Source organism: Nerophis ophidion, linkage group LG24 (assembly GCF_033978795.1).
Source record: "Nerophis ophidion isolate RoL-2023_Sa linkage group LG24, RoL_Noph_v1.0, whole genome shotgun sequence".
Taxonomy (NCBI): domain Eukaryota; kingdom Metazoa; phylum Chordata; class Actinopteri; order Syngnathiformes; family Syngnathidae; genus Nerophis; species Nerophis ophidion.
This window is the reverse complement of record NC_084634.1, coordinates 24,946,150-24,971,779: the sequence shown is the minus strand read 5'-3', so window position 1 is coordinate 24,971,779 and position 25,630 is coordinate 24,946,150. Positions and strand designations below refer to the sequence as shown.

The window sequence follows — 25,630 nt, the reverse complement described above, 5'->3', positions numbered from 1 at the left end:
TCATTCAACTCAGTGTCATAAGATTTAAAGGGCTGTTTACAACTTCCTCAGTTACAATTGTTTTTTTTTTATAGTCCGTCGCTATCAATATCCTCAAACACAAATCTTTCATCCTCGCTCAAATTAATGGGGAAATTGTTGTTTTCTCGGTCCAAATAGCTGTTTTTGTTGGAGGCTCTGTCGCGCCAAATTTCTTACCCCCTACAAAAACCTCCCCCCGCCCCTCTCCCCATTTACTTCCGGGGTCATGATTAATACAGACGTTTTGTTAACGCAATATTATAAAAAAAAAAAAAAAAAACAATTCACAAACACAAGCTTTGGGATGACACATTTACTTCCGGGGTCACGTTCCCTCTTATGTCATCCCATAGGTTGTTTGTAAATTGTTTTTTTAATTTTTTTTATAATATAGCGTTATATTTTTCTAATATAGCGTTATATTTTTCTAATATAGCGTTAACAAAACGTTCTTTATTAATCATGACCCCGGAAGTAAATGGGGGCGGGGAGTCGTTTGTAGGGAGAAGAAATTTGGCGTGACATCTCCCATTAAAATCAATGTGAATATATGAGGAGCCCTCAACATGTGAAGTCATCTTCTGCGACTTCCGGTAGAGGCAGGGCATTTCTCCAGTTGCAAACTTTATCGTCGATGTTCTCTACTTAATCCTTTCAGCAAAAATATGGCAATATCGCAAAATGATCAAGAATGACACATAAAATGGACCTGCTATCCCTGCTTAAATAAGAAAATCTCATTTCAGTAGGCCTTTAAAGTGCCATATTACACAACAAAAAAAAGGAAAGTGAACTGATGTTATTATTGTGAAAGAGCCCTTTGATAGGCTCCCACGTGGTCCTCGTGTCCCCGCCCACACACCCTCCGCTTCCCGTAGTTTGTCCCCGCCCACCCGCAGTACAAGTCGGGCTAGATAACAGTGGGAAGTGGGCAGGGTGCGACGGCCGTTGGTGTACTTTATCGTGTCTTTTCCTGCGTGGATCTGCCACGCATGGCACAGCAGTAAAGAATGCAAGGTTGAGTCGCCGCATGCATGGCTTGTGTGTGACCCTCAACCTCCTCCTCCTCGTCCTCCTCCGCCGCCACGCGTACCCACCGTGCGCCATGGAGCTCCCACGGCCACGCTGCCGCGCGCTTTAAAAAACACCGACAACATGAGTCAAGAGGACGGGATCTCCTTGCCCGTGCCTTGCATCGTGGCTAATTTCCCCGCCAGAGGGGGTAATAATGTCGGCGTGGACACCACCACCACCACCGCCGCCGCCGCCGCCGCCCGTGGAGCCCCCGGTGCTCCGGTCCCAGCAGCGGGGACTTTCTGGCAGAATCCCCTCACAGGATCCGGCCAGACTTCCGCAAGCTGCGACCACGACGGCGGCCTGCTGTCCACCGGCAAGTCGTGCAAGAACAGGCCGGTGAGTGTCGCCTACGTGCTCAACAACGAGCCCAACCAGACGAATAACAACGCCGAGTGCATGGCGCTGCAATGCCTGAAGGACGCCTGCAGCTCCGTGGGCAGCAAACTGGAGACGGTCCACTTCGGGAAACTGGATTTCGGAGAGACCACAGTGCTGGACCGCTTCTACAACGCAGGTATTATTTCTGTGCACTGTCACGACTAATGACTGCAGGCTGCAGGAATGCTCTCCTGTTGATTGTTGCCTTCAAAAGTTTTGGCTGCAAGACAGGTTGCTCTGGGCTCAGCAGTCACTTTTGCATGCCAATACACGTCCCTTTTATTGCTGGTATCGTTTACTCAGGGTTAAAGACTTTGAAAATGTTTGGATTTTAATGTTGTGCTTTCAAAGTTTGAAAAATGTGGAAGTAGTGGTAAATGGGTTGTACTTCTATAGTGCTTTTTTACCCCTGTTTAAGGAGCCCAAAGCGCTTTGACAGTATTTCCACATTTTCCCATTCACACACTGATGGTGGGAGCTGCCATGCAAGGCGCTCACCAGGACCCATCAGGAGCAAGGGTGAAGTGTCTTGCCCAAGGACACAACGGACGTTACTAGGATGATAGAAGGTGGGGATTGAACCAGTAACCCTCAGATTGCTGGCACAGCCACTCTACCAACTTCGCCACGCCAAATTGTCTCATATCAACTTACATATATGATATTAATACATACCGTATTTCCTTGAATTGCCGCTGGGGCGCTAATTAATTTAAAACACCTTCTCACTCCTCCGCTTACCAAAGGCATGCGGTAAAAGTAAGCATGCACCAATTATTTCAAAACCTCTTCTCACTCCTGCGCTTACCAAAGGCATGCGGTAAAAGTAAGCATGTGCTAATTATTTTAAAACCTCTTCTCACTCAGGCACTTACCAAAGTTATGCAGTAAAAATTTGAGTGTGATGTAAGCTTGGACTTTAAATCCTACTGAATCGCTCTCAATCTTCTTCCCTTTATGCGATTTCAAATTACCAGTATTGAAATCAGCCTCCTCCATTTTGAAAATGATGACAGGGGAAGTGTCTCTCGTGACGTCATGAGTTTGACCAGGCGGTAATACTAAGCATGCGCTAATTATTTTGCGAAGCGAGTTTGACCCGGCAATAATTCAAGGAAATACGGTATGCATAAATCAAAGAAATATACAAATACAAATGTGATACACAAATAAATAAATAATGTGTATAAATAAACACGTATTTATAAATATATTTTTGAGATTTTTAAAATAAAATGTATAAATATAAAAATGTGATATACAGCCAAAACTAATGTCAAAGGCCTACTGAAATTAGATTTTCTTATTTAAACGGGGATAGCAGGTTCATTCTATGTGTCATACTTGAACATTTTGCGATATTGCCATATTTTTGCTGAAAGGATTTAGTAGAGAACATCGATAAAGTTTGCAACTTTTGGTCGCTAATAGAAAAGCCTTGCCTTTATCGGAAGTATCAGACGATCTGCGCGTGACGTCACGGGTTGTAGGGCTCCTCACTTCCTCACATTGTTTACAATCATAGCCATCAGCAGCTAGAGCTATTCGGACCGAGAAATCGACAATTTCTCCATTAATTTGAGCGAGGATGAAAGATTTGTGGATGAGGAAATTTAGAGTGAAGGAGTAGAAGAAAAAAAAGGTGATTGCAGTGGGAGCGATTCAGATGTTATTAGACACATTTACTAGGATAATTCTGGAAAATCCCTTATTTGCCTATTGTGTTGCTACTGTTTTAGCGAGATTAAATAGTAACTGAAAGTTGTAGGGGTGTGGCCACAGGTGTGTTGACGCCAGAGTCTCTGAGGGAAGTCACGAAGCTGCAGCAGGACGAAAGCTCAGCTGATGTCTCCGGTAAGAGGCGACTTATTACCACAATTTTCTCACCGAAAACTGCCGGTTGACATGTACTCGGGATCCATGTTTGCTTGACCGCTCTGATCCATAGTAAAGCTTAATCTTCGGGAATTTTAAACAAGGTAACACGGGCTGTGTTTGTGTGGCTAAAGACTAAAAGCTTCCCACCGCCATCTTTCTACTTTGACTTCTCCATTATTAATTGAACAAATTGCAAAAGATTCAGCAACACAGATGTCCAGAAAACTTTGTAATTATGCGATTAAAGCAGACTACTTATAGCTTGGATCGGGTTTGGAAAATAATGTCCGCTACAACTGGTGACGTCAAACGCACGCGTCATCATACGCGTCATCATACCACGACGTTTTCAACACGACACTTCGCGGGAAATTAAAAATTGTAATTTAGTAAACTAAAAAGGCCGTATTGGCATGTGTTGCAATGTTAATATTTCATCATTGATATATAAACTATCAGACTGCGTGGTCGGCAGTAGTGGGTTTCAGTAGGCCTTGAAAATACATATGCATAAATCAAATAAATATAGAAATACAAATGTGATACACAAATAAATAAATAATTTGTCTAAACAAACACGTATTTGTAAATATATTTTTTGAGATTTTTAAAATATATGCAAATAAAATGTATACATATAAAAATGTGACATACAGCCAAAACTAATATTAAGTATACAAACAACAGATTACACATTTTTTATTACATTTTAGATAGAATCATGCCACAATAGAAAGTAACTAGATATTAACAGAAACTTGGCAAGTATATTAATAATAATTTTGAGAAAACAATACGATTGGTAATGAGACATGTTTCTACCTATGTCAGCTACTACATTTGTAACCCCTTTTGAAATGTTTATATTATAATTTACATACCAAAAATGATATCATGATATACAGTTGGTTGGTAGAGTGGCTGTGCCAGCAACTTGAGAGTTGCAGGTTCACTCCCTGCTTCCGCCATCCTAGTCACTGCCGTTGTGTCCTTGGGCAAGACACTTTACCCACCTGCTCCCAGTCCCACCCACACTGGTTTAAATGTAACTTACAGTAGATATTGGGTTTCACTATGTAAAGCGCTTTGAGTCACTAGAGAAAAAGCGCAATATAAAATATAATTCACTTCACTTCACTACATCGTTACCAAAGGAGGCTGCAATATACACTATATTGCCAAAAGTATTTGGCCACCTGCCTTTACTCTCATATGAACTGGAAGTGCCATGCCATGGAATTGTCCAAAATGTTTTGGTATCCTGGAGCATTCAAAGTTCCTTTCACTGAAACTAAGAGGACAAGCCCAACTCCTGAGAAGCAACCCCACCCCATAATTCCTCCTCCACCAAATGTCACACTCGGCACAATGCAGTCTGAAATGTACTGTTCTCCTGGCAACCTCCAAACCCAGACTCGTCCATCAAATTGCCAGATGTAAAAGTGTGATTCATCACTCCAGAGAACGCGTGTCCACTGCTCGAGAGTCCAGTGGCGACGTGTTTTGTATTGGATTTGGTGATGTATGGCTTAAATGCAGCTGGTTGGCCATGGAAACCCATTCCATGAAGCTCTCTGCGTACTGTACATGGGCAAATTAGAAGGTCACATGAAGTTTGGAGCTCTGTAGCAACTGACTGTGCAGAAAGTCTTTGCACTATGCGCTTCAGTATCAGCTGCCCCCTCTCTGTCAGTTTACGTGGCCTCCCACTTCGTGGCTGAGTTGCTGTTGTTCCCAAACTCTTCACTTTTCCTATAATGAAGTCGACTTTGGAATATTTAGGAGCAAGGAAATTTCACGACTGGATTTGTTGCACAGGTGGCATCCTATGACAGTTGGATATCACTGAGAGGGGCCCATTTTTTCACAAATGTTTTTAGAAACAGTCTCAATGCCTAAGTGCTTGATTTTATACACCGGGCCAAGTGATAAGGACAACTTATTCTCATCATTTGGATGGGTGGCCAAATACTTTGGGCAATATAGTGTATATCGCCATATAGATTTTAGACCAGGGGTGTCAAACTAATTTTAGATTAGGGGCCACATGGAGAAAAATCTACTCCCAAGTGGGCCGGACCGGTAAAATCACGGCACGATAACTTAAAAATACAGACAACTTCAGATTGTTTTCTTCGTTTAAAAATAAAACAAGCACATTCCGAGCGCGGCACCGCTGCTGCTCTCTGCTCCCCTCACATCCCGGGGGGTGGAACTAGGGGATGGGTCAAATGCAGAGTTTAATTTCACCACACCTGGTGCATGTGTGACTATCAGTTGTACTTTAACTTTTATTTGTATTTTCTGAACAAATTATGTGATAATGTTCATCAGTCAACTCATTGATGATATTTTTATTTTATCAAGATAAACTAATTCTATCAAAATCAAATTACAGTATGTCATTTATGTAGTTTGATCATTTTCCCCGACTGATGTACTAACATCATGTGGTTTATTTTGTACATATGGAGCATCATTTACAAAAATACAAATAATTGCCAGTGGACACATTTAAAACAGCTGTTTCTTTCATTCAAAAATTTCAGGTTAATTTTTATACTTGGCAAACTCATCCCGCGGCCCTGAGGTGCGACCCCCTGCCCTAACTTATTTATTATTAATTGTCTGGAATGGACTCATGTTGTCTTTGATTCAAAGTGGAGTAGTAATTAATTAAAGGCCTACTGAAACCCACTACTACCGACCACGCAGTCTGATAGTTTATATATCAATGATGAAATATTAACATTGCAACACATGCCAATACGGCCTTTTTAGTTCACTAAATTGAAATTTTAAATTTCCCACAGAGTTTCTTGTTGAAAACGTCGTGGAATGATGATACGTGCGCTTGACGTCACGGACTGTCAGGAAATATTAGAGCAGCACCACTTAAGGCTAAAAGTCGTCTCTTTTCATTGCGCAATTAAACAGTATTCTGGACATCTGTGTTGCTGAATCTTTTGCAATTTGTTCAATTTATAATGGAGACTATAAAGAACAATGCTGACGGTGGAAAGCGGTGTATTGCAACTGTCTTTAGCACCGAGACACAGCCGGTGTTTCTTTGTTTTTAACACACAGCGGTCAAGCGAACATGTTTCACTACTTCAACCAGCATGTTTTTGGATGGGAAAATTGTGATTTATATCGTACCGGAGACATCATTGGATTATTCGTCCTCCTGGAGTAGCTGTTTAAAAGGCAGTTGTGAGCTTGGCTTCTCACTGGGACACTGCGTGTTCACCGCAGACATCCGACCTCAAGGTATGTCTTTACAATCTCACTAAAACACTATTAAAACAATAAGCAGATAAGGGATCTTCCAGAATTATCCTAGTAAATGTGTCTAATTACATCTGAAACGCTCACACTGCCGCCGCCTGGAGCCATCGCTTTTTGTTTTATTTTTTTTATTTTTAAAATTTCTCGTCCTTCGCTATCAATATCATCCATAAATATTTCATCCTCGCTCAACTGAATGGGGAAATTGTCGTTTTTTAGTCCGAATAGCTCTTGCTGCTGGAGGCTCCCATTATAAACAATGTGAGGACGTGAGGAGCCCCTCACCCTTGTGACATCATCGTCTGCTACTTCCGGTAAAGGCAATGCTTTTTTATTAACCCCAGAAGTTGCAAACTTTATCGTCGATGTTCTCTACTAAATCCTTTCAGCAAAAATATGGCAATATCGCGAAATGATCAAGTATGACACATAGAATGGACCTATTATTCCAGTTTAAATAAGAGAATCTCATTTCAGGAGGCCTTTAAGATAAGCCGATGACGCAGTAGGTGGAATGATGTGGTCACGTTTGTTACTAAATACTTTCTAATACACTTCTTTCTCGGAGACTTTGTGTGTGTAAATAATATTCAATGCTTGTTTATTTTGACAAATGCAGTATTGTTCAAGGAAGGTCACTTATGTACAGTATGTTTAGCTTGTGTGCTATTGTTTGCTTAGCTGTTGTGTGGCGGTTCGCTCCTAGTTGCCTGCCATGTTTACCTTTTTGTAATTGACAAATACACAAGAAAATACCAACCTTGTGGGACGACATTTAGACGTTCACTAGCTTTGCACCAGTTCACGCACTGCAGGACTGCGTGTATCAGAGATTTTACATGCAAGCTGATATCATACGATATTTGTGTTGTTGCTGATCACATGCCGATATCAATATTGGATCAGGAAACCCCCGATTTTAAGTCTGAAACACAAATAACCTAAATGTAAATAATGACGTTCCCATCCTTTGGGGGCTACACAAAAAGACCCAGCGGGCCAATTGTGGCCCACGGGCACCACTGCTCTAAACCAGGGGGGTCACCAAACTTTTTGAAACCAAGAGCTACTTCTTGCGTACTGATTAATGCGAAGGGCTACCAGTTTGATACACACTTAAAGAAATTGCAAGAAATAGCCAATTTACTCAATTTACCTTTAATAAATAAATCTTTATATACTTATGAAAATGGGTATTTTTGTCTGTCATTCCGTCATACATTTTTTTTCTTTTTACGGAAGGTTTTTAGAAGAGAATAAATGATGAAAAAAACACTTAATTGAACGGTTTAAAAGAGGAGAAAACACACAAAAAATGAAAATTAAATTTTGAAACATATTTTATGTTCAATTTCGACTCTTTAACATTCCAAACTCAACCGAAAAAAATGAAGAGGAAAACTAGCTAATTCGAATCTTTTAGAAAAAAACTAAAAAAGAATTTATGGAACATCGTTAGTAATTTTTCCCGATTTAGATTAATTTTCGAATTTTGATGACATGTTTTAAATAGGTTAAAATCCAATCTGCACTTTGTTAGAATACATAACAAATTGGACCAAGCTATATTTCTAACAAAGACAAATCATTAATTCTTCTATATTTTCCAGAACAAAAATTTTAAAAGAAATTCAAAAGACTTTGAAATAAGATGTAAATTTGATTCTACAGATTTTCTAGATTTGCCAGAATATTTTTTTTGAACTGTAATCATAATAAGTTTGAAGAAATATTTCACAAATATTCTTCGTCGGAAAAACTGAAGCTAAAATGAAGAATTAAATCAAAATGTATTTATTATTCTTTCCACAAAAAAAAAAAAAATACTTGAACATTGATTTAAATTGTCAGGAAAGAAGAGGAAGGAATTTAAAAGGTAAAAAGGTATATGTTTTTAAAAATCCTAAAATCATTTTTAAGGTTGTATTTTTTTCTCTAAAATTGTCTTTCTAAAAGTTATAAGAAGCGAAGTTACAAGAAGCATCGTAAAAAAAAAAAGAATTTATTTACACAAGTGAAGACCAAGTCTTTAAAATATTTTCTTGGATTTTCAAATTCTATTTGAGTTTTGTCTCTCTTAGAATTAAAAATGTCGAGCAAAGCGAGACCAGCTTGCTAGTAAATAAACACAATTTAAAAAAATAGAGGCAGCTCACTGGTAAGTGCTGCTATTTGAGATATTTTTAGAACAGGCCAGCGGGCGACTCATCTGGTCCTTACGGGCTACCTGGTGCCCGCGGGCACCACGTTGGTGACCCCTGCTCTAAACTATACCCTGTAGTCTTGTTGCACTAATGTTAGTCATGAAATACTTCCTTGAGGTAAATAGATATGCTTCCTGTTTCCAAAATACAGTTAACGCTCTACCAGGAAGCTCATCCACCTTTGATTTGTCCATATTTTTGAAATCACGTTGTAGGAAATAATGGAAATTGTTACCAAACAACTTGATTCATCAGCACAGCTCATGTCTAAAAGTGTAAAAATAAGTTTTTCTACCTGAGCCTATAAGCATAAGATGCTTAAACCTTGCAGTCATTGCAAAATTTTAACTTTTACTTACGATACAGGTAATTTGAAGATTTTTTTTTGACATTATCAAGTGTCAACCAAGTGTAAAAAGAAGTGAACTTACTTTTGTACATGAACCTACATGGGAGGGTTGCGCAGTATTGAAGATATATGACGGGGTTTCCCCCAGATTGTCAACATACCTGTGGCGGTGGTGAAGTGGTAAAAATGACAATTTGCATATGCGATGGTGCAAATATTTTTAAAAGGGCTAACCAAATGTTACACATATATTTGAAAATAAATCTGTGGTATTATTGATTAGTGTAAATATTTTTTTTTTCCGAAAACAATATTTTATTGCTCTTATTTTCAATTGTTGCTGCTTATTGTGCAATGTATTTTGTCGAGAAGTTTCTAGAAATTTTTTGAATCCTTTTAGTGACTTTTTTAAAACTTTTCAAAAACGGCTAGCAACAAATCTATCATCTTTTTCTGGTGTTAATGGAGACTGACTCTTGACACTGCTGCTTTAACTGCATTTTCTCTCCATAAAAGCAGCAATTGTCCTCTTAATATTCGCACTAGGGCTGGGCGATACGGCCTTTCTTTAATATGTCGATATTTTTAGGCCATGTCACGATACACGATACATATCGCAATATTTTGCCTTAGCCTTGAATAAACCCTTGATGCATATAATCACAGCAGTATGATGATTCTATGTGTCTACATTAAAACATTCTTGTTCATACTGCGTTAATATATGCTCATTTTTTAAGCTATGAGTGCACTTTTGTGCATGATGTCACTAAGATAACATCAAAACAACACTAAATTAAAGTGCAGTTTTTGTACAGAACACCACTACAATAGTTTAAAACAAATAAAGTGCACTTTTGTGCATGATGTCACAGAATATATTTCAATAACTGTCAAATAAAAATGAGCTGCATATTACAAAATCAAATCGCTATGTGGTCGGACGTTATCTCCTTATGTTGTTCACTATTTTTTCATTTGGAGTTGATGTGGAAATGGTTGCCTCTGCATTTTGTTGGTGTGGCACCGAATGGAGATGTTGACATGCGGAGTAATCACTCTACATTCTCTAGCAGGTGACTTTTCAAATGATGCAACATATTAGCAATAATGCTACTTTTTGTAGCGACGCTTTTGCTGCACTCTTGACAAATTACAGTTGTCTGTTCGACATATTCCCACTTGAAGCCGAACCACCGCCAGACGATGGACCCTCTGCTGTTTTTATTGTGAATTAATTCTTCCTCCATTTGTTACCAGATCACCTTCTTTCTCTCGTATTACCAATCGCACCACGGCCAACGTAACCCATGCTGCTACCTCTCTGCTCCGCGAGGGCGTCATACGTATGTGACGTATGACGTGACAATATGTGACGTATGTAAGAAGGTGCGCTTGCTGTCTGTGAGAAGGAGAGACAAGAAAGAGTGAGACAAACCTGTAGTGTAATGCCAGCAGATAAAAGCAACTGCGTGAGAACGTATACTCGAATATCATTATATAGTCATTTTCTATATAGCACAGAGACAAATCCGCGATATATCGTGTATATATATCGCCCAGCCTTAATTTGCACCATGCACATTTTGTAGATCGCTGTCCGCAAGTTTATTTCGGCTCTATCAAAGTGCGTCCATATTACATCATTTTTTGTTACAGCAGCGCTGTTTCAGTGATCAAAGTCTTTTTCGGCGCATCATTGGTCAATAGTGCGTAAATACTAGGCTATATACTGTATATCCATTCATATATATTACATTATTTGTTTTCACGTTCAAAAACCCAAACTTTTAAGGTGGTGCGGCTTTTATTTTGCCACGGTGGGATGCCACGATCATTTACATGTACGGGAAAGCCCGTACGATATAAATGGTATAAATCTTGCCAACTATAGAGTTTTTATTCTTGGGGGTAAAAATTCGATTCAGAAACTATTCTCGTTTCAAAATGATTCTTGATTAAAAATCAGTACTTTTTAACAACATTGGATGCCACTTCTATGATCAACTGCATTCTTCTCTAAATAGATAAACAGCTGTTATAAATTTATGTATCATTTCAAAACTTTTTTTTTTTTTATAAATTCTACCCAAACATTTAATAAAGTCAAATCTATTTAAGGCAACAAGAGAAGCATCAAATACTTCTCTTTTCAAAAATAAATCTTTACAGCAGATATGGGCGTCTTCCATCCATCCATTTTCTACCGCTTTCTCCCTTACGGGGTCGCGGGGGGCGCTGGCGCCTATCTCAGCTACAATCGGGCGGAAGGCGTCTTCACCAACAATATTATTTGCTGGACAAAAGATAATTTTTAATAGTGTTTTTAATCGATTTTTGTTTTTCGAATCTATTCAGAATCGTTACAAATAAAAATCGCGATTCATTCAAATATTTAGATAAAAAAATGATATGAAAATCAAATTACAGTATGTTATTTATGTAGTTTGATCATTTTCCTCGACTGATGTATCAATATCATGGGGTTTATTTTGTACGTATGTAGCATTATCTACAAAGATACAAATAATTGCTATTGCGACATCCAGTGGACAAATTTAGAACAGCTGTTTCTTTCATTAAAAAATGTAAGGTTCATTTTTATACTTGGCAAACTCATTCCTCGGGCCGGATAAAACCTGTTTGCGTTCGACCCCCCTGTTTTAAACCATATCGCCTCCACTAATCAATCGCTGCAGCCCGAAACTGATCGTCCAATCAATAGCAAGCCAATATAAACACGTCTTGATAGCTGCAACAGCAGCTCTGCTGGCTGCAGCTAAAAGATGATGATGAGTAAAGGCAACAAAAAGGTTCCCGGGATACCTACAAGCAGCAAAAGTGCGTTAAAGCGTGGCTCTCAGGAGACATTTCTATCAAATACACTCCACTGCAGAAAGTACAACTGATCTTCCCATCACTGCCTGTACAAACACTGTAAGTTCCCATTTGTTTGTCTTCGTCTGAACTTCCACTGGAAGTGTTTTACAATTCGTATGGGAATGTATCTTCTTGTAGATTCTGCCTCGCTTGTTAATTTCCATAGATAGGTTGTCATGGTCTACTCAAATGCAAGATGTTGGCCATTTTAGTATCTAAGTCACGTGGTCCTGTGAACGAGAGAGGATGGGCGGCAGGAGGAGGATGTGCAAACCTTGAGTATATATGCACAAGCAGTGCTGCAGAACGTGGAGGTTGCACACCTGTCACGGTACATATGGACCTCCCCCAAGGCTAAACAGTCCTAGTTTGGTTCAAAACGAAACAGTTCATAGATCCTCACTTCCTGCGTATTATATTGACCCAATATGGGACAGTAAGTTGAAAACAAACGGGTTGTCTCATATGTGGGGTCTAGAGATTTATTTACAAATCCACAGGTGGTGCTCACACACAGCGGCCGTTCAAAAACAAGAAGCAAATAACGGAGGAGGAGTTTGGAGTTTGGAGGAGCCAAGTTTGCCCAAAAACATGATTATGCAAAAACTGATGTTGAAAACTACATCAAGAAATGTATGTATGAACAACTCAACAGGTGGCGCTAAATTACTTTGCCATGAGTGAGTCGGAGATGTTCTTCCCGCCGCTCACACATGGCAGGCGTCTCGAAAAAAGCAAACGACAAAGGAGGAGCCCTGATGCCACTGTTGATCAATAAAGCTCAATTATCAAAAAATCTGTCACAGCCATCTATATATATATATATATATATATATATATATATATATATATATATATATATATATATATATATATATATATATATATATATATATATATATCTATATATATATCTATATATATATATAGTATGTATGTATGTATGTATGTATGTACAGTGGGGCAAACAAGTTTTTAGTCAGTCACCGATTGTGCAAGTTCTCCAACTTAAAATGATGACAGAGGTCTGTAATGTTCATCATAGGTACACTTCAACTGTGAGAGACAGAATGTGAAAAAAAATCCAGGAATTTACATTATTGGAATTTTAAAGAATTTATTTGTAAATTATGGTGGAAAATAAGTATTTGGTCAACCATTCAAAGCTCTCACTGATTGAAGGTTAGGTTTTGGCTCAAAATATTTACGATACATGGCCCCATTCATTCTTTCCTTAACACGAATCAATCGTCCTGTTCACTTAGCAGAAAAACAGCCCCAAAGCATGGTGTTTCCACCCCCATGCTTCACAGTAGATATGGTGTTCTTGGGATGCAACTCAGTATTCTTTTTCCTCCAAACACGACGAGTTGAGTTTATACCAAAATGGATACATGGATGATACAGCAGAGGATTGGGTAAATGTCATGTGGTCAGATGAAACCAAAATAGAACTTTTTGGTATAAATTCAACTTGTCACATTTTGTCTCTCCCAGTTGAAGTGTACCTATGATGAAAATTACAGACCTCTGTCATCATTTTAAGTGGGAGATCTTGCACAATCGGTGGCTGACTAAATACTTTTTTTCCCCACTGTATATACATATATATATATATATATATATATATGTATATATATATATGTATATATATATATATATATATATATATATATATATATATATATATATATATATATATATATATATAAAACCACAAGGCAACTGAATATGCCTCCATACTTTACCACATTACAGTCAAAGGGGTGAAGATGTTATGCACAGTTTGATGTGGTGTTTACATTGACTTCCTGTAATCTGTTTATGCAAAGAATTGAGCTTTTGGGTCTTAAGTTGCTTGTGGTGACATGTCATTGCTGTGGAATGTAGACTTGATCACCTGGTCATTGCACTGCATTGCCGCCAGGTTAAAAGTCCTCCACCTGCACTCCGTTGGCATTCATTGTCGTGCCGGTCTCTGAAATCCCGTCAGCTGGCTAAGTTGTTTATCCGCCCTCTTGTTGACTCTGCAAGCATGTCAGGTGAGAGAGCACAAGGTCACAAGGAATTAGCCCTTGGGATACTCTAGAGGAACTGCCGCCATTCCGCCACGTGAGGGAATGTGAGACTCTCAAGTGGACTGGTGTTTCTACCAAAGCTGTCAAAATGAACTTGGGCGGCAGCGGCGGCGGCGGCGATGACCAAGAAGAACGCGGAGTTGGAATATAACTACAACACTTTATGTACATATTTATATAATATGTAACTACAAGCTCCATTCACAGACAGAGTCCCATTGCTTTATGAGCGGTCGAGCGAGTCAAAAGCCGAAAAAAAGAAAAAATATATTTTTATTTTTAATTTTAATTTTTTTTATTTTTGGCGGCCGTAATTCTTTCGTGGCGGGCCGGCACAAATAAATAAATGTGTGGGAAACCCTGAGATATATATATATGTGTGTGTATATATATATATATATATATATATATATATATATATATATATATATATATATATATATATATATATATATATATATATATATATATATATATATATATATATATACAGTCAAGAAAATAAGTATTTGAACACCCTGCTATTTTGCAAGTTCCCCCACTTAGAAATCATGGAGGAGTATGACATTTTCACGGTAGGTGCATGTCCACTGTATGAGAGATAACCTAAAAAGAAAAATCCAGAAATCACAATCTATGATTTTTTTAACAATGTATTCGTGTGATACAGCTGAAAATAAGTATTGAACACCTGTCTATCAGCTAGAATTCTGACCCTCAAAGACCTGTTAGTCCGCCTTTTAAAAGTCCTCCTCCACTCCACTGTATGATCCTGAATCAGATTCACCTGTGTGAGTTCGTTAGCTGCATAAAGACACCTGTCCACCCCATACAATCAGTAAGACCCAAACATTCAGCATGGCTAAGAGCAAAGACCTGTCCAAAGACACCAGAGACAAAATTGTACAACTCCACAAGGATGAAAAGGGCTGCAGAGAAATTGGCAAGCAGCTTGGTGAAAAAAGGTCTACTGTTGGAGCAATCATTAGAAAATGGAAGAAGCTAAACATGACGGTCAATTTCAATCGGAGTGGAGCCCCATGCAAGATATCACCTTGAGGGGTCTCAATGATGCTTAAAAGGTGAGGAATCAGCCCAGGACTACACGGCAGGACTTGGTCAATGACCTGAAAAGAGCTGGGACTACTGTTTCCATGGTCACTGTTGGTAATACACTAAGACGTCATGGTTTGAAATCATGCATGGCACGGAAGGTCCCCCTGCTTAAACAGCACATGTTAAGGCCCGTCTTAAGTTTGCCAAGGACCATTTGGATGATCCAGTGGAGTCATGGGAGAAAGTTTTGTGGACCGATGAGACCAAAATTGACCTTTTTGGTCATAATTCCACTATGCGTGTTTGGAGGAAGAATAATAATGCATACCATCCCAAGAACACCATACCTACTGTGAAGCATGGAGGTGGTAGCATCCTGCTTTGGGGGTGTTTTTCTGCTCATGGGACAGGACGACTGTACTGTATTAAGGAGAGGATGACTGCAGCCATGTATTATGAGATTTTGGCCAAAAACCTCCTTCCCTCAGTCAGATCATTGAAGATGAGTCGTGGCTGGATCTTCCAACATGACAGTGACCCAAAGCACACAGCCAGAAAAACCAAGAAGTGTCTTTGTAAGAACCATATTAAGATTCTGGAGTGGCCTAGCCAGTCTCCAGACCTAAATCCAATGAAAATCTTTGGAGGGAGCTGAGAGTCTGTGTTACTCAGCGACAGCCCAGAAACCTGACTGATCTAGAGAAGATCTGTGTGGAGGAGTGAGTGGGCCAAAATCTCTCCTGCAGTCTGTGCAAACCTGGTGAAGAACTACAGGAAATGTTTGACATCTGTAATTGCAAACAAAGGCTACTCTACCAAATATTAATGTTGCTGTTCAAATACTTATTTTCAGCTGTATCACGGAAATAAATTGTTAAATAATCATAGATTGTGAATTCTGGATTTTTCTTTTTAGCTTATCTCTCATACAGTGGACATGCACCTACCGTGAACATTTCAGACCCCTCCATGATTTCTAAGTGGGAGAACTTGCAAAATAGCAGGGTGTTCAAATACTTATTTTCTTCACTGTGTATGTATGTATGTATATATATATATATATATATATATATTAGGGGTTTGGGAAAAAATCGATTCGAATTTGAATCGCGATTCTCACGTTGTGCGATTCAGAATCGATTTTCATTTTTAAAAAATCGATTTTTTTAATTTTGTAATTTTTTTATTTTTTTTTATTTTTTTATCAATCCAACAAAATAATACACAGCAATACCATAACAATGCAATCGGATTCCAAAACCAAACCTGACCCAGCAACACTCAGAACTGCAATAAACAGAGCAATTGAGAGGAGACACAAACACGACACAGAAGAAACCAAAAGTAGTGAAACAAAAATTAATATTATCAACAACAGTATCAATATCAGTTATAATTTCAGCATAGCAGTGATTAAAAATCCCTCATTGACATTATCATTAGACATTTATAAAAACAAAAAAAAGAACAATAGTGTCACAGTGGCTTACACTTGCATCGCATCTCATAAGCTTGACAACACACTGTCCAATATTTTCACAAAGATAAAATATGTCATATTTTTGGTTTGTTTAATAGTTAAAACAAATTTACATTATTGCAATCAGCTGATAAAACATCGTCCTTTACAATTATAAAAGCTTTTTAAAAAAAAATCTACTACTCTGCTAGCATGTCAGCATGTCAGATCCTGCTGAAATCCTATGTATTGAATGAATAGAGCAGGGGTGGACATTACGTCGATCGCGATCGACTGGTCGATCTCGGAGGGTGTGTCAGTCGATCTCAAGCCAGGCATTAAAAAATATACATAAAAATGAGCAATCATCAATCATACCAAGACTTCACTTTCGTCAGTTGTTTGACATTCTCGGCACCCGAGGATCTTGTGAGATGACGCTGGCTGCTGCGAGCTCATATTTAAGAAAAAAATCACTAACAGGGCGGACGCAGAGAAACACATTTTATTTCTAGAGACTCCGTACCTACTGTCAAAACTCTAAAGACCGACTGCACAGTTCCGGTCTTCACCATAAAAGACCTGTTTCATCCTGCCTGTGCTAACAAAATAAGAGTCTCAGAAAGCTAGCGTGCACAAGCTAGCAAGCTACGGAGTTTGATGCCAATGTGTTTCTCCCCCCCCCTCGGCGACCGCTTTCTCACTTGCTTGCCCACCCGCACACTCACTGACGTCACTCACCTGCTGCCAGACATTAAAGGGCCACACACATATGCTACTCTCATAACAAAGTGTTTAAAAACGAGTATGCAAGTTGGACAAATGAGATGCCAAATCCAACCACTTTCATGTGGTATTGGACAGAAAGGAGGACTTTTTTTTCCCTCCATTTGAAAATGCGGAAGTTATCAGCACCACTGTCTAATTCCAATCAATGCAAGTCATCAGAACCAAATACACCAACTGATATTCTTGTCTTCATGAAAGAAAGGAATCTGTGTGTTAAACATGCTTGTATTATCATTAAACACCATTAACATGTTAACAAAAATGTCTCTTTCATAAATAAATAAATATAAATTATAAATAGGAATGAGGTAGATATCCTCGACTTGGTCAATTGAAAAGTAGCTCGCCTGCAGAAAAAGTGTGAGCGCCCCTGGAATAGAGAATTGTTTTGAATCGGAAAAATACAGTTTTTGAATCGCGAATCGTGTTGAATCGAAAAAATCGATTTATAATCAAATCGCGACCCCAAGAATCGATATTGAATCGAATCGTGGGACACCCAAAGATTCGCAGCTCTTATATACATATATAGGTCTCAAGGTTGGCAAGTATGATTTCTACGAGGAAAAAGTGCGGGTTTGGATACATCGTGTCCTCAAAATAAGACACGATACAAAAGGCTTTCACTTCGCTACTATCCAGTTTTAATCCACTCTCGGTGCCGCTAGGAGCAGGCAAAGGTGCAGGTTGGCACACAACAGTGGAGGCTGAAAGCGCTGAGTCATGCAATGCTCTTGTGTGGGTACTCGGATGAAGAGAGGACAGCTCAAGTGAGTCAAGTTGCATAAATGTTAAAGTGATTCCTACACGAGATGTTACAGTATGTTGAAAGTAGCAGTGTTTTATGTCACCACATTAACATGCATTAAAAAAAAATTGGACGCTCCAATTACGATGCTAGCCTAAGCAGGTACTCCTACTTCCACTGAGCATGCTGATACTAAACTAATGACAAACCTCTTGGTTGTCCTTGCTGCATATTATTTGAGGATATACAAGCTGAGATAACTTTATCTTACCCTGTTGCTGTGCGGTGTTATTAGCAACAGTTTTCACTTTGCTGTAGAGCTCCAATAAATACAGGACACCCTGGTTGTCCCCCATTGTTTGTTATGAGTGATGCGTTCAATGCAGCTTGGTTTTTGGACTGTCATGAAGCAAGACCTGAGTAATTAAAAATGTAGCATAAATAAATGTTCCAATTAGGTCAACAGTTTTTCTGGTTGCAAATTATATTTATATTTTTGCTACAAATGTTAGTTTTTTTGTGTTATATATGTTGTTTATATTTATTTGTTACAAATAGTTTGTGTGTGTTAATTTTTTTTTTACAAATCTCTTTTTTTGGCTTTACATGTTTTGGTTGGGTGTTTCACCCTGCGATTAGGTGGCTACTTGTCCAGGGTGTACCCCGCCTTCTGCCCGATTGTAGCTGAGATAGGCTCCAGCACCCCCCACGATCCCAAAGGGAGTTAGCGGTAGAAAATGGATGGATGGGTGGGTGTTTCGATTTTTGGGTTGAAAACCGTTTTTTGGTTACAGATTTTTTTTATTTTTTTTTAACAAATCATGGGGATAGGTTGATTGGCAACACTAAATTGGTCTTAGTGTTTGAATTTGAGTGTAAATGTTGTCTGTCTATCTGTGTTGGCTCTGTGATGAGCTGGTGACTTGTCCAGGGTGTACACCGCCTTCTGCCAGAATGTAGCTGAGATAAGCTTCAGCACCCCCCCGCGACCCCGGAAGAGACAAGCAGTAGGAAATTAATGGATGGGTGGAATTTTAGAATGTACAAATAGGTAATTTGTAAATTTTGGTAACAAATCAGGTTTATTTGGGTCGCAAATCAGGATTTTTTTGGTCACTAATTGTTTTAAATTGGGTTTGTTACAAAGAAAATATTTAGTTTTACATTGTTTTTGTTATGGTTACTAATCGGGTTTCCATCCATTCATTCATCTATTTTATACCGCTTGTCGCTTTCGGGTTACAAGGGGTGCTGGAGCCTATCTCAGCTGCATTCGGGCAGAAGGCGACGTACACCCTGGACAAGTCACTACCTCAACGCAGGGCCAACACAGATAAACAACATTCACGCAAGAATACATACGAGTAAAAACGCTATGGACGGCTAGAAGACGGAATGGTACAAATCGGGTTTGTTGGTCACAAATCATTTTAGTTTTTTGTTCCAAAGTAAGTATTTGGTTATACATAGTTTACTTTTATTGGTTGCTGATCCTTATTTTTCTGCTTCAAATTAATTTTGAGTTTGCAAATTGTTTGTTTGTTGGCTTGTCAGGCTGATGTTTTTAATGTGGCTGGGTTATTTGGAATTTCCAGAGGTAAGTAGTGCTTAGCAATGACAAATCAGCATAAATACAGAGAGAAATGTGTGGCTTTTTATGCAACCAAACAAAACATTTATTTGTAAACAAAATAAAATATTTAAAATGAATGAAAACAAAAAAACATTTTGATTGCAAATCTTGGATTTCGTTTCACATTTTTTTGTTTTACAAATTTTGTTTTGTTTGTTTTTTTTTTTTTTACAAATAGTTTTATTTTGGTTGAAAATTGTTTTTTATTTAAAGATTTTTTTTGTTACGCACAATTTTGCCTTTTTTGGGGGTGTAGAGGTACAAATAGTCTTTTTCTGTTTCAAAAAAAGTTTTTGGGTGGCATTTTTTGGGGCGGTAGGGGTACAAATAGGGTTTATTTTGTTACATAAACAGTTTTTTGTGTTTTTTTGCAAATAGTTTTTTGGGGGGGATACAAATATGTTTGTCTTTTTGTATATATATATATATATATTTTTTTTTTGCAAGTAGTTTTTTGGGAGGTTACTGTTTGTTTTTGTGGTCGGAAATCATTTTTGTTTTGGTTTCAAATGTGTTTATTTTGGTTACAAATTGTTTTAGTTTTTTTTTTATTACAACAAACCTATTTGTTTTAGTTAGGTTGCAATCAAGATTTGGGCGTATTTTGAAAGGTGTAAAGGCAAATTAATTAAAAAAAATATTCAAAATGGGGTGGAGTGGATCTTTACGCTGCTTAGAAAAATATTTTAAACCATTTATCATCACCAAGACGTTACTGCTACCTCACTTCATTTGACACTTACGGTATTTAGAGAAGAAAAGATTGGAGGCACATCATGTTTTTACATCTGAGGGGTCCACAAATTAAGCATTGATCCGTGAAAGGCAAAGTTGGACTTATTCGTGCATCGTTAAGGAACAAATCTGATTGACATAACGAGTGCCGTGCTGCTTTGATCGTGTCGCCAATGAGAAAAAGGATACGTTTTTTGTTTGTTTTTTTGCAGTTGATTTCCTGTTACAGATTTTAATCTCAGTTACAACTTATGTCTGCTGTTGTTTTTATGGTGTGGAGCTCATATTTTGTCTCATTATGTAACAATACATGTCCTTCTTGTTCAGCATGAATGTTTGCTCGCAATATCAAAATATAGTATATGCTGTTGAGCCTACAATGGATGTATTCATCTAGTTTATTATTACTATTAAGGATATTTTCTTGATGCCAACAAATATCACCAAAGACGCTATAATGTGGTCATCCGTGTGGAATAAAGCACTTGGCTTTCCTGCACAACAATAACTAAGCTTTTAGTTTGTATTATGTAAATCGACAACAAAAATACGGCACATTGGACCAACAATCACAATATTTATTATTAGTACTCAATATGACGTCAGTTTATTAGCACAAGCAAGTCTTTGTAGTTGTATTTAGGCATGGCAACTACAAAAAACACACAAACTAATGCGACTTCTTGTCTTTTCTTACGTTTAATTCTGCTATCAAACACTACCCATACAGTAGAATAAACTCGATTGCATCACAGAAAGTTTCTCAAACAAATCAAATGTTCAAACAAACATTTTACAAAGTGATCGCTACAGACACAAGCATGGTCCGACTGTATTCCACAAGATGATGAAAGTGATATTTTCCTGCAACGCACTTTCATTTTCCCCCCTGACTTTATTACCTTTTATGAACTGTTTAATAAATACAGTTTTGCATGAAAGTTAAAAAAATTAGCATATATTAATGCAGTATGAAGAAGAATGTTTTAATATAGACACATAGAATCATCATACTGCTGTGATTATATGCATCAAGTGTTCATCCAAGGCTAAGGCAAAATATCGAGATATATATCGTGTATCGTGACATGGCCCGAAAAATATCGAGATATTAATAAAAGCCCAAATCGCCCAGCCCTGTGTGCACATTGCTTCTAGTGTGGCAAAGAAAGGAAAGAGGAAGTGACAGCATGCCAATGAGTATTTCTGTACTCATACATCATGCACTTTAAAAGTAAGCAGCGCTAGTTTCTTCCCATGCATGCTGGGGATGAATTGACATTCTGTTCCCAGCTTGCACACACACACACACACACACACACACACATACGCACGCACATGCACACACACACAGTGCAGTAAGTTTGTAAAATACTACAGTATGTGAAAGCGAGGTGACTGGTAGCTTTCTCACGCTTCCGGCGTCATGCATTTTTTTTTTTTTGCACACTTTGCAGAAAAAGGAAGCATTCTTCATATCTGTTTTACGCAAAAGTGTCCTTTCATTGTTGTACCTGGAATCCGCTCGTGCATGTCAGGCGGTCAGCATTTTGTGTTTTCAGGACTTGACTCTGTTCACACTGCAGGCCAATCAGATTTTTGTTTAATCTGATTGTTTTTTCCTAGCTACAGGGCCCAATGTGGCCCCAATGTCACTTGCATGTGCACTTAAATAAAAAAAGTTGACCGGGAGGAAGTCTCTACTAATAAAATTAAGTAAAAGTAGCAACACCTTTTAAAATTTAGTTTTTTTAATGTAAAAGTAAATAAAAGTAATATAATGGATGTTTATATGTTTAGTGTAATATATTTGGGAGAGTTGCAATCATTTTATGGCTGCTTATTTATGGGAGCTTTTATTTTTCAACTCACATGTATGCAAATAGAGCAGCATGGTGACACAGGGGTTAGTGCATGTGCCTCACAATACGAAAGTCCTGTGTTGTCCTGGGTTCAATCCCAGGCTCGGGATCTTTCTGTGTAGAGTTTGCATGTTCTCCTCGTGACTGCGAGGGTTCCCTCCGGGCACTCCGGGCACTCCGGCTTCCTCCCACTTCCACAAAAAACATGCACCTGGGGATAGGTTGATTGGCAACACTAAATTGGCCCTAGTGTGTGAATGTGAGTGTGAATGTTGTCTGTCTATCTGTGTTGGCCCTGTGATGATGTGGCGATTTGTCCAGGGTGTACCCCGCTGCCGCCCAAATGCAGCTGAGATAGGCTCCAGCGGCCCCCACCTTCATATGAAAGTTTAATGTTAGTGCTGCCCGCAAGTTTTATATGAATGCCGCTTGACAGCGATGTGTTATTTGGGTCCAAAATGGCTCTTTCAACGTTCTGGGTTGCCTTCCCCTGCATTAGTGGAAAAGCGGCAAATAAGTGAAAGCGACAGAGACGTTGCCATGGAGACGAGAGTTTTCTTACTTGCCTGGCTGCAGCCACCCCGTAACACCTGTCCATCAGTAATTTCAAACTGTTGTTTTTTTTTTTTTTATTGTTTAATCTGCATTATCTCACATGATGAACACTACAAATATTTTTATTTGACGCCGGATAACACTCCAGGAGCTGTCACTTTTTTTGCGCTCGCTATTAAGTGCAAACTCGTTTGCACTTGCACTTGCATGGCTTAATCTTTGAGACAAGCATATGCTACTTTCCCGGCTATTATCCGCCGACCGCAGTGTTGCTGTAGGGAGGAAAAGCGAAACGACACATAACATTCTCCATGCGTCGGCTAATTACAAATATATTCCACAACCCCAAGCATGTCTTTTTCAAAGCCTGCAGTGAAGAGAAAGGTTTGTGATGAGCAAAGACAATTCCAGGAAAAAATGCAATATTTCTTTGTTTAGCACAGGGGCACCTTGACATGTCTTATTTGCACAAAGAAAAAAAAAGAAAAAATTAAGAAATATTTTCTTGTTGCCCAGTCTCACCCAGACTCTGCATCCAGTGGCCCCCAGGTAAATTGAGTTTGAGACCTCTGATCTTAATGTAGATTTTAGGTGTCCCATTCAGTAACAAATAATTTTTTAGATGGTCAGTCAAAACGTTTTTAAAACTCTATCGGACATTGTGACTTTTGGTATTAGTGTTCCTGGAAAAAAAGCGACCCAAACATACATACTGTACAGCAGATTTTTACAGCTAAAAGTGTACATATTGTCAAAGTTTGTTGTTGACAAACCCCAAGATGCAGAGAAGGTCTGCAGGCATTGAATAGGAAAACATGATTTAATTAAAATACTAGAACAAGAACAAACAAACAGGTACTAACGAGGCGCGCACGAGGCGGATAACAAACTTGGCTATGAACAAACAAAATGGAAGCAGGGAACAAAAAAAGGTAAGCTACAAACAGCTACCGAATATGGCTTACCGCTACGCTGCAATGACACGACCAGTAGGAACGACAAGTAGAAATGACATTGACACGACACGACAATACTTCAACAATGAGTGGAGGACAAAGCAGGTTTAAATAGTACCTGGCTGATTGACACCAGGTGTGGCCAGGTGCCAATCAGCCACAACTGAGGGGACATAGCCCTCAGGGAGACAAACAGGAAACAGAACCAAACCAAGAGCGCTGACAGGAAATACAACCAACACAGAGGAAAAACTAAAACACAACCAAACTGTCAGGGGCAAGCCTGACTCATATAATTTATACACACATACACGTTGGCCCCCTCAGACACATTTTTTTCTCAGAACTTTCCTCCAGAAGGTCTTATCTTTGTCCATGTGATGTCAAACCCCGGCCGAGTCATACCTAAGACTATAAAAATGGGACCCATTGTCTCCCTGCTTGGCACTCTGCATCAAAGGTTGGAATGGGGGGTTGAATCACCAAAAATTATTCCCGGGCGCGGCCACCTCTGCTGCTCACTGCTCCCCTCACCTCCCAGGGGGTGATCAAGGGTGATGGGTCAAATGCAGAGAATAATTTCGCCAAACCTAGTGTGTGTGTGACAATCATGGGTACTTTAACTTTTTAACTTTAATATGTTTGGAGGAGAAAAGGTGAGGCCTTTAATCCCAAGAACACCATGCCTACCATTAGGGGTGCAACGGATCAAAAAACTCACAGGTAGGATCAGCAAAAAAAAAAAAAAAAGACAACACAAATAAGCAGACGTATATAAAATCAACTTAAAGGCCTACTGAAACCCACTACTACCCACCACGCAGTCTGATAGTTTATATATCAATGATGAAATATTAACATTGCAACACATGTCAATACGGCCTTTTTAGTTTACTAAATTGCAATTTTAAATTTCCCGCGAAGTGTCCTGTTGAAAACATCGCAGAACGTTGACGTGTACGCGTGACGTCACGGACTGTTAGGAAACATTCGCGCTGCACACACACACAGCTAAAAGTCGTCTGCTTTAACCACATAATTACACAGTATTTTGGACATCTGTGTTGCTGAATCTTTTGCAATTTGTTCAATTAATAACGGAGAAGTCAAAGTAGAAAGATGGAGTTAGGAAGCTTTAGCCTTTAGCCACACAAACACACGGTGATTCCTTGTTTAAAATTCCCGGAGGTGAAACTTTACTATGGATCAGAGCGGTCAAGCGAACATGGATCCCGACCAAATGTCAACCAGCAGTTTTAGGTGAAAAAATTGTTGTAAAAAGTCGCCACTTACCGGAGATCAGCTGAGCTTGTGCCGTCCGTACAGCTGCCGTCGACTTCCATCAGACACTGGCATCAACACACCCGTGGATACACCCTTCCGGCTATCAGGTACTATTAAACTCACTAAAACACTAGCAACACAATAGGCAAAAAAGGGATTTTCCAGAATTATCCTAGTAAATGTGTCTAAAACCATCTGAATCCGTCCCAATGCAATCACGTTTTTTTTTGTTTGTTTTTTCTAATCCGTCGCAATCAATATCCTAAAACACGAATCTTTCATCCTCGCTCAAATTAATGGGGAAATTGTCGTTTTCTCGGTCCGAATAGCTCTTTTTGTTGGAGGCTCCCATTAGAAACAATGTGAGGATGTGAGGAGCCATCAACGGGTGACGTCAGCG

General features: G+C 38.8%; 1 protein-coding gene across 2 annotated transcripts in view; it reads left to right on the top strand.

Moving 5' to 3' along the window:
- Window positions 1-912: 912 nt before the first annotated feature.
- The window catches only part of map3k5 (mitogen-activated protein kinase kinase kinase 5), a 203,104-nt gene continuing 178,386 nt past the window's right edge, over window positions 913-25,630 (top strand). Inside the window, exon 1 of one of the 2 annotated variants that reach the window (XR_009804115.1) lies at window positions 913-1,612. Coding sequence is in view for 1 of the 2 variants with exons in the window: in XM_061886260.1 (XP_061742244.1) it covers window positions 1,177-1,612 (436 nt within the window). In the remaining variant the exon portion in view is untranslated. The remainder of the gene's footprint in view (window positions 1,613-25,630) is intronic. The other variant, XM_061886260.1, reaches the window with a different exon arrangement.